The 9,235-nt window shown below is 38.1% G+C and overlaps 1 protein-coding gene across 1 annotated transcript in view; it reads left to right on the top strand.

Moving 5' to 3' along the window:
• The window catches only part of CWC27 (CWC27 spliceosome-associated protein homolog (S. cerevisiae)), a gene marked incomplete at both ends in the record, with an annotated part of 19,171 nt that overhangs the window by 645 nt on the left and 9,291 nt on the right, over positions 1 to 9,235 (top strand). Inside the window, 5 exons of the mRNA XM_010076215.1 lie at positions 1,771 to 1,883; positions 3,259 to 3,402; positions 4,125 to 4,223; positions 4,405 to 4,508; positions 5,494 to 5,563. Of these exons, the coding sequence (XP_010074517.1) occupies positions 1,771 to 1,883; positions 3,259 to 3,402; positions 4,125 to 4,223; positions 4,405 to 4,508; positions 5,494 to 5,563 (530 nt within the window). The remainder of the gene's footprint in view (positions 1 to 1,770; positions 1,884 to 3,258; positions 3,403 to 4,124; positions 4,224 to 4,404; positions 4,509 to 5,493; positions 5,564 to 9,235) is intronic.

Genomic DNA, 9,235 nt, shown 5'->3' with positions numbered 1-9,235 from the left:
AACGCCGCAATGGAGTCTCCCTGGAGCCTTCTCTTCTCCAAGCTGAACAAGTCCAGTTCCCTCAACCTTTCTTCATAGGAGAGGTGCTCCAGCCCTCTGATCATCTTAGTGGCCCTCCTCTGCACCCGCTCCAAGAGCTCCACATCTTTCTTATGCTGGGGACCCCAGGCCTGGACATAGTACTCCAGATGAGGTCACACAAGAGCAGGGAACAATCACCTCCCTCTCCCTGCTGGCCGCCTCTTTTTTTAACGCAGCCCGGGACATAGTTGGCCTTCCAGGCTGCAAGCGCACACTGCTGGCTCATGTCCAGCTTCTCGTCTGCCAGGACCCCCAAGTCCTTCTCCACATGATTGCTTTCAAGGGGTTCTTTTCCCAATCTATACAAGTACCTGGGACTGCCCTGGCCCAATTGCAGATGTAACAGATGACATAGTATTACTGAGAACTGTCAGAGGCTTGGAAAGTCTTATTTTCAGCAAGTCTCTACAAAGTATAACTACTTCCTTAAAGTATGTATGAACTGGCAATGATACAATACTGGGACACCCTCCAAAATTCTCATTTTTGTGTCACCATATTTACTAGCTTTTCAGTTTTTTAGTGAGTGCTTCTAATGTTTCATTTGCTGTACTTTTCTGTTGATGGAAGCTCTATAACATTCTTCACTGAAGTAGTGGATACCAGAATGACAAGCTCCCTATTGGGAAAACTGCAACAATAATTTGTGAAGGACCCGGTGCCTTTATGTGTTTTCTAGTTGCTGTGATTATCTCATTCATGCATTTATAGAGTGGGTAAGAGTTCTTTTAGCTCTTCTCTGTTACAGAAAAATAGCAGTCTAGGATATGTGCCCAGCACAGATCCAGCCTGTTCCTTGTTCTTACACCTAATGTGGAAATGTGGAGAATTTTTTGTTATCCTGTGTTAAAGAAGTAGGCTTTATTTCCTTTCTGAATTTGTCTGACTGCTGTGCAGGATCCTATGCTTTGTGCAATAAATTCACGTACTCTCTTGTGACTACCCTAGCATCTAACTATCCATTAATATATCTAGCTATGCTGCAACATTTGCACATCCTGCTTGTTCTTGCAGCATGCTGCTGGGGTTTTTTTGCTTGGTTTGTTTGTTTGTTAAATCAACTGCAAATAATAAGTAAATTTGCATTTTCATTCCTTTTGTTTTCCCGTGATCTCAAACCCTTATCTGACAGATAGAGAAAAGAAGATAACATAGGGAGCAAATTTCATTCTGTGAAAATGAACCGTTTGGGTACAGTGTAGGTGGTGAAAGTGGTGACACCTGTGTTCCATGCTGTTGAGTGAAAATGCTAATCATTTGGTGTATGGGTATGTCTAACGAGTTATGTGAGATGTTGGCTGGTACAGAGTATAGTACCTTTAACTCTCTTTTTAAATTGGTGTACATTGGTAGTATCATTCCAGTAATAAAACTGAAAAGATGAAAAAAATAAACTCGTCAATATCATCTTGTCAGTGATATGCAGTGTCTTTTGCAACATAAACGTAAGACACCACATTTTTTTTTCGTAAATGTAATCAGCAGTACTTTGTAGATGAGATACAGATGCACTGAGCAAGACAGAGGAGGAGGAGGGAACCCAGTGGAAATACCAGAATCCAGTTACAATACTTGCCTCCTGGAACTTCAGTCTCCGGACATCTCTGCGTAATCTATATGTCAGCTTGATTCTGAAACTATTTACATATATTTAATATCCTCTTCTTTGTGTTTTTTTATTTTTTTTAGAGTATTATAACAACACAATCTTTCACAGAGTAGTGCCCGGCTTTATAGTGCAGGGAGGTGATCCCACTGGTACTGGATCAGGTGGAGATTCAATTTATGGAGCTCCCTTCAAGGTACGTTATCTGTGTATCTTATGCATTAATTTTTGGTTGGTCTCTATCAGTTTTTCTTCCTGCTGTGTTAGGTTGTGAGAAAGCAAACTTTCTATTAGAAATATAGAGTTATACATGTACAGTGATTGCTTTCACATGTTTTTTCCATATTTTTTAATATGCCTCTTTGAATTGAGAGTTCTTAAATCTAGCTGTTCTGATGGTGATAAATATATAACCTTACTAGCATGAACTCCAGAAGAAAAAATAGGGGAGGGGAAGACTGAAGGGTAGGTGCTGATGTGTGGAAAGCTCAGATGTTGTACATTGTTTGTGCGTATTGTATCTCCTTTAGCAAAGGTCTCTAAGTGTTGTGTACATATTGATACTGGGATGGCTCATCTCTTAACCAGGAGGCTCAGATCCTGCCTGAAGCTACACATGCACAGCATCTGTGTTCTGTTCTGCCTGATTATTTTATTTCAGATGGGGCAAGCACCTTTAACTTGTGACTGAAGCTGCAAAGGCTGTCTCTGGGCCTTCCATCTGCCTGCTACTAGAGTAGACTCGTACCTGTAACAGAAACGTGAAGCTTGTGGAAGGGATTGATACCTGAGCAGAGGACAAAACAAATAATACTAAATTGTAGTGGCAAAACTGCTTAAAATTAGTGGTATCTCAATATTGCAGTGTTTAGAATTGTGATACTACCATATTAATGTATTACTCGTCACTTTTACCTTTCTTTGAAAGTAGTCCTCTTCTGTCTTCTTATGGTCCAGAAAATATTCTCCCTATGGATTTTTGCAATACTGTGTTATTGCAGTCTGTTATTGAGTTTCCAGTTATTTTACGTGAATTAGGATTTTTCCCCTAAATACGGTGGTTAACAAGAATGGTAGTTTTACAAGAAATATATGACATGCAGTTACTTTTAGAAATGCTTTGGATTTTTTTTTATTATTGGGGGGATAAAAGGTTCCAACAAAAATAATGACTAACAATTGATTATTAGGCAATGGTTGGAAAAAAAAAAAGACAGAGTTTAAGAGTTTTTCTTAAATCGTTATTTCTGTTATTCGTATACTAGTTTCTAATTTTTTTATTTCAGTGTTTGTTGATTATGCGTTTATGGTTTCCTTTGAAAAAAGATTGTTCATTTATTTGGATTATTTTGGGAACTAAGAAGAAAAAACATTGACTAATAGTAGTATTTTCTGAAAACAGAAACTTTTAGATACAATATGGCATTGATTTTCAAAAGACTTTGGTTTTATTACTGTCTGAATTTAAAAGAAAATTAACAGCATATTTTCTGGGTGTGCATATTGATGTAAATAAGGGGAAAAATAGTTACGTACTTAAATCATGTTCTTTTCTCTTCTGTCTTTGCCAGGATGAGTTCCACTCACGACTGCGATTTAATCGAAGAGGACTTGTTGCTATGGCAAATGCTGGGCCCCATGATAATGGGAGTCAATTTTTCTTTACTCTGGGTCGTGCAGATGAACTTAATAACAAGCACACAATCTTTGGAAAGGTCTGCTACACAGACTAGTGTCCCAATTTGAGCTTGACAGAAGCTACTATAAGTTTCTCTGTATTCAAAGGCTATTTTAGTTTTGTTTGCTGCTATGTACATTTGAAATTTGTTTCACTGCTTTCTAAGCTGTCTCCATTCTCTTTGTTTCCCATGTCTGTAGAAATGTTTCTATGGGTTATTCCCATCGTTATCTACTTTGCTGCTGTTATTCTTCTGAATTTGCTATTGTTATTCTTCTAAATTATATCTTAGTGTTGTGCTTCCTTTGAATGATCTCTTACTGATATTGTTATGGCTCTGACTTATTAATCGGTTCATCTAATACTAGTAACATTTTAGAAAATTCTGTTTGTAAATTCTAATTACCCAGGAAGAATCAGGAAAATTAAAAACATACAATTAATTTAGCACTGTCATGGTTTACTTGAAAGAAAATAAACCAACTGTTTTTTTATATCACAGTGTCTTTTATATTCCTATTTCACAGTGCACAGTAAAAATTTGCCATAAAAATGCAGGTTCCTTCAACTTTAGCTGTTAAATTAAAAAAAACCAAACCTTTGTACATTGTACTTGATGTCTTTTAAAGTCTCACATGCTTACAGTATTTCCTGTATAATTTGTATTTTCAAAATTCTTTACGTAATTATTGCATTTTGCAGAATACTTAACAAAAGTTACAGGCAAGGACTTTCAAATATTTTTTGTAAATTTGACAGGTTACAGGAGATACCATATATAACATGTTGCGCCTCGCTGAAGTAGAAGTTGACAAGGAAGAGCGACCCCTCAGTCCACACAAAATAAGAAGTAGTGAGGTGAGTATGTTCTGGTTTGAAATTTGAAATGTTAAAATTCTTTTGTTTGTAGTGCTCAGACAGATGTGTACTAGTCTGAAAACTTGGTGTGTCCTTTTATATATTGTTCTAAAATGTTGAATCATTTAATTATATGAAAATATTTATTAAAGATGTGTCTAAAATGTTACTTTTTTAACAGGTTTTATTTAATCCTTTTGATGACATTGTTCCAAGACTGAGTAGAAAGCTGAAGAAGGACAAACCAGAAGAAGAAATTAAAAAGTCCAAAGTAAAAGGCACAAAGTAAATATATGCAACATAAGTGGTGGTTAATTTTCTTTCACCTTTAATTTTCAGCTTTGTAATTTTCTGTTTCTGCTTTTGAGACACAGGGCTTTACGAGAATGCACAGAGGAATATTCTTAATCTTAGCGAAACCTGCTTCTCTGTTCCAGAGAAGTTCTCTGTACTGTGCGTCAGCTGAGCTGTAACTGTTTCATGTATGCTGATAATTTGTTGCAAAAGAGAGGTAAAAGCTATGGGCAAGAATATGCAATCATTATTTTGTGACTGAGATGACACTGAAGTTAATCTGTACTGGTAACTTGGTCATAGCTCAGTTCTTTGAGGTTTTTCAACTTATTTTCTCAGCTAGCACTTTTCTCACAGTAAAATACTCAGCAAATGCCAGGCATTTTTACATGGGACATTTCAGTTTCTGTGCATGAAATGGCAGTTAACCATGTATTGAAAAGTAATAGGAAATCTAGACTGTGTATGCTTTCAGTTATGTTGGGCAGAAATACATGTTGCAACTGACTGGTTCCAACATAGTGTAAAAAAATAATTCTGAAAAAATCTTAGTGATCAGTATTTCTTGTAGTTACATTCTGTGAATGTGCGTGCATTTGATGCCTTTCTGAGCTGTCATATCTTGAAAATGTTGTGTTTGGTCCTTGAGTGTTTCTCTATTGGAAAAAAAAAATCAAAAATGCAACTGCTCTGTTTTCAGAGCAGTCACCATTTAAGGATGAAAATTAGTCTAAGTAATGCTCAACTATCTTGATTGTTTTGTCTCAAGTAGAAGAGAAACATGCATCTTGTGTCTCTAAATATTGGTGGTTTATTGCAAAATAACGTTATAGTGTTTTGAAATTGCTGCATTTAGCAGGGTGAAAAGTTTTTTAAAAAATCACATAGAATGTGAAAGTAACAGGTTTAAAGTTTATGGGCTCTTAATAAAATGGTATTTAAAGTTTTACTAGAAAATGTGTTTTCTCTCTTATAGAAATTTTAATCTGCTATCCTTTGGGGAAGAAGCTGAAGAAGAAGAAGAGGAGGTCAATAGAGTTAGTCAGGTACTGTACCAGATAATTTCCATTTTTTGTTTCAACTTAAAATTGCCTTTTTTGCATGTTTGTGGAAGGCTTTAAAGTTCTTAATCTTGGTCTAATTTTTGAGTTTTGAACAATAATACTACTAGAAATTACTTCATTTTTTATGATTCTACTATTTTGACATGTTGAAAAAGAGAGGTTTTTCACTTTTTTAAAGCTGAAGATACCTTCAGTTACTGCACGGTATTTTTACATTTCTGTAAACAATGTTTCATACTTTGTATACCTGATGTTTAAATTTCATGGATGTGATAGGTAGGTTATTCTTCTTCACCTCCTTAATTATAAGAATGTGATTTGATGGCAAAATACTTGAATTTAAAAATAGATAATGTTGTTCATTGCCAGTGCATTCGTAGCTCCGTTTTCATATATCCATTCTGTGTGCAAAATGAAGTGGTGTTATTGTGGGAACAATAGTGCATTGTCATAGTTAAATGTTACACTGTTGTGAATTGTCACATTCACAGAAGTAGGGTTGCGTAGGTAGTCTTTGATCTAGCATTTCCTAAACTGACTTAGTCACTTCAATAAAGTCAGTTTAAAAATCTCTTTGTCAAGTTGTCATTCGCATTTCTACTGATGACCAAGTTATTCCTCTGGATTCTAGGCGTTCTAACTTATTTGTGTGGTTCAAGTACCCATCTGCTTCAGTTGGTGATTAGGTTACCTAGTGCTGAGTTATGTGACAACATAAATGAAAAAATGGTTGTCAGCCCTAAGGATTTAGGTAAAATACAAAACACAACAGTGAACAGAGTGACGGAAGGTTTACCACAACAGTAGTTTAACTATTTTTGCTTTCTTTTTTCAGCTTACCAGTCAGACTAATTATGCTTGTTTACCTTAACATGCTCATCTGCAGTTCTGCTCTTGTTATATGTTTGGTTTTTAATATTGCATTTAACTTGGTTGCTTTGATGTTCTTCCCTTTCACACCAAATACTTGCTTTCCAGTTTAAAAGGATCCAAACTGAACATCTCTTCATGACAAGCCCAGTTTCAGTGTTGTCATGCTGTCTTCAAGTCAGTCTTAAAATCTCATCCTCATATTTGTCCTGACTAAATTCTGAACTAGCTGTAGCTGGGCAAATAACCAAATCAACTGTTTCTGAAGAATTTTTATTCGTTCTTTACAACAGAATGAAACAGTTTTTTCCAAACCTCATTGCTTGTTTCTAGTAGTTCTAGATCAGAATCTCTCTAGTTCTGGACATTATCTTAATCTTGATTAAACCGAAGTATGTGGACTTCAGCACCAACTTTCGTTCTCTTTTTTTCAATAAGAAAAATTGAAGGTCAAAGTTAATAATGGGATTCTTTGACATCCAAAAATTCAGAATCCTTCAGTTAATTTTTTTTTGGTTGCTAGATGCAGTAAGTCTTGCTTATTTCAGCATAGGAAGTATGTACTTGAGGACTGAGCTTGGGAGGAAAGTCTTCAAGTAACTGAGGAATCCTCTAACAGGTCTGGGGAAAAGGGAACATTTTCTGTTAATTTTTAGTGCAGCAAGGCTGAGGCTAAAATTGTCTAGAGTAAGTGAAAACACCGTGTATCAGGATGAAATGTGTACAGTGTTTAATAGTTTAATCTTTACATGTGAAAAATAAGAATTCTTGTCTTAGTCACATCATATTAACCATGTAAGTGCTGAATTTAAGAACACCTCTCTAGTTCATTTCTCCATCTTCCCCATTGCGAACAATTTTCTACTCAAGAATCAGAGTAGAAGTCAGTTCAGCCTGCACTACGCTTAGTCTAAGTGAGGGGGTATATTTTGCCTTTGCTGCAATGCATCACCACATATGTGGCAACTACAGTTTACGCTCTTGTTCCTGAGATTGTACAAAGGACGAGAAAGATAACAGGGGATATGAATCTTGACAATTTAAAAAAGGGGGGGAGGAGGGAGCTGGGAATGGCTGTTCCCTATTTCTTATGGTATGAAAGTTGAAACACAAAGATAATAAGCAAATAAATACACAAAGAAAAAGTATCATTCCCTCGTGGAATTTAGGTTGTGAATATTTATGCCGCAGAACGTGATTAAAGTGGGAAGTATAAATACTTTCAAAAAGAGATTAGACAAGGGACTAGTGCCATTGGTGTCTTTTAAATGTTACAGGTCAAATTGTATCTTCTGCATCAGGAGGGTCTCTAAGTAGTTAATTTATAAAGAGTAAGTATCTTACAAAGCAAATTTATGTACCCCAGTAGGTTATAGAAGGCAGATATCATGGGATTAGCTAAGTTTGTGTCAAGGAGCAGCAAGTGCAGAATGGCTGCATGAAGGAGGGTGAACAAGGAGCTGAGAGTTATTCCAGCACAGGTGGTGCATTCACCAGCAGGAGCAAAATCCCATAGGGTCTAGATACAGCAGGAAGAGTTGTTTGCTGGTAACAGGGTCCATCAACAGTCACAGACAAAGCAAGCAATAACCAAGAGCAGGTTCCCCATCCAGAGAGTCCAGTCAGGAGCAGCAAGAGAGCAACAGGAGACAGGCCTGGAGACAAGTCCACAATGCGAGTCCAACAAGCCCATCCAGAAACCGAGGTTAGTCACAGGTACAACTCTGAAGTACCTCAGGCAGTGACTGGATTCTCAGGCCTGAGTTGAAACAGTGCTCATGGGCAGCAGAGTCCCAGGTAAAACTTCTCAAGGCCACTGAGGCTTTTAGTGCATTTGGAGACCTGACAGTGTAGCTAGCCCCTACTAGTTGTTGCTTAGTCAGTGTCCAGACTGCTCATTTCACAGAATCACAGAATGTTAGAGATTGGAAGGGACCTCGAAAGATCATCTAGTCCAATCCCCCTGCCGGAGCAGGAACACCTAGATCAGATCACACAGGAACGCATCCAGGCGGGCTTTGAATGTCTCCAGAGAAGAAAACTCCACAACCTCTCTGGTCAGCCTGTTCCAGTGCTCTGTCACCCTCACCATGAAGAAGTTTTTTCTCATATTCAAGTGGAACCTCCTATGTTCCAGCTTGAACCCATTGCCCCTTGTCCTATCACTGGATGTCACAGAGAAGAGCCTGGCTCCATCCTCCTGACACTCACCCTTTATATATGTATAAACATTGATTAAGTCACCCCTCAGTCTCCTCTTTTCCAAGCTCAAGAGACCCAGCTCCCTCAGCCTTTCCTCATAAGGGAGATGCTCCATTCCCTTCATCATCTTTGTGGTTCTGAGCTGGACTCTCTCCAGCAGTTCCCTGTCCCTCTTGAACTGAGGGGCCCAGAACTGGACACAGTATTCCAGATACGGTCTCACCAGGGCAGAGTAGAGGGGGAGGAGAACCTCTCTGGACCTACTGACCACCCCCCTTCTGATACACCCCAGGATGCCATTGGCCTTCCTGGCCACGAGGGCACAGTGCTGGCTCATGGTCATCCTGCTGTCCACCAGGACCCCCAGGTCCCTCTCCCCTACACTACTCTCCAACAGCTCAGCACCCAACTGGTACTGGTACCTGGAGTTATTCTTGCCCAGATGCAAGACTCTACACTTGCTCTTGGTAAATTGCATTAAATTTTTTCCCACCCAAATCTCCAGCCTGTCTAGGTCTCGCTGAATGGAAGCACAACCTTCTGGTGTGTCAGCGACTCCTCCCAGTTTTGTATCATCAGCAA

This window comes from Pterocles gutturalis, unplaced genomic scaffold, assembly GCF_000699245.1.
Source record: "Pterocles gutturalis isolate BGI_N339 unplaced genomic scaffold, ASM69924v1 scaffold15758, whole genome shotgun sequence".
Lineage (NCBI taxonomy): Eukaryota > Metazoa > Chordata > Aves > Pterocliformes > Pteroclidae > Pterocles > Pterocles gutturalis.
The sequence above is the reverse complement of the archived record's forward strand: the minus strand, read 5'-3'. Positions and strand labels throughout refer to the sequence as shown.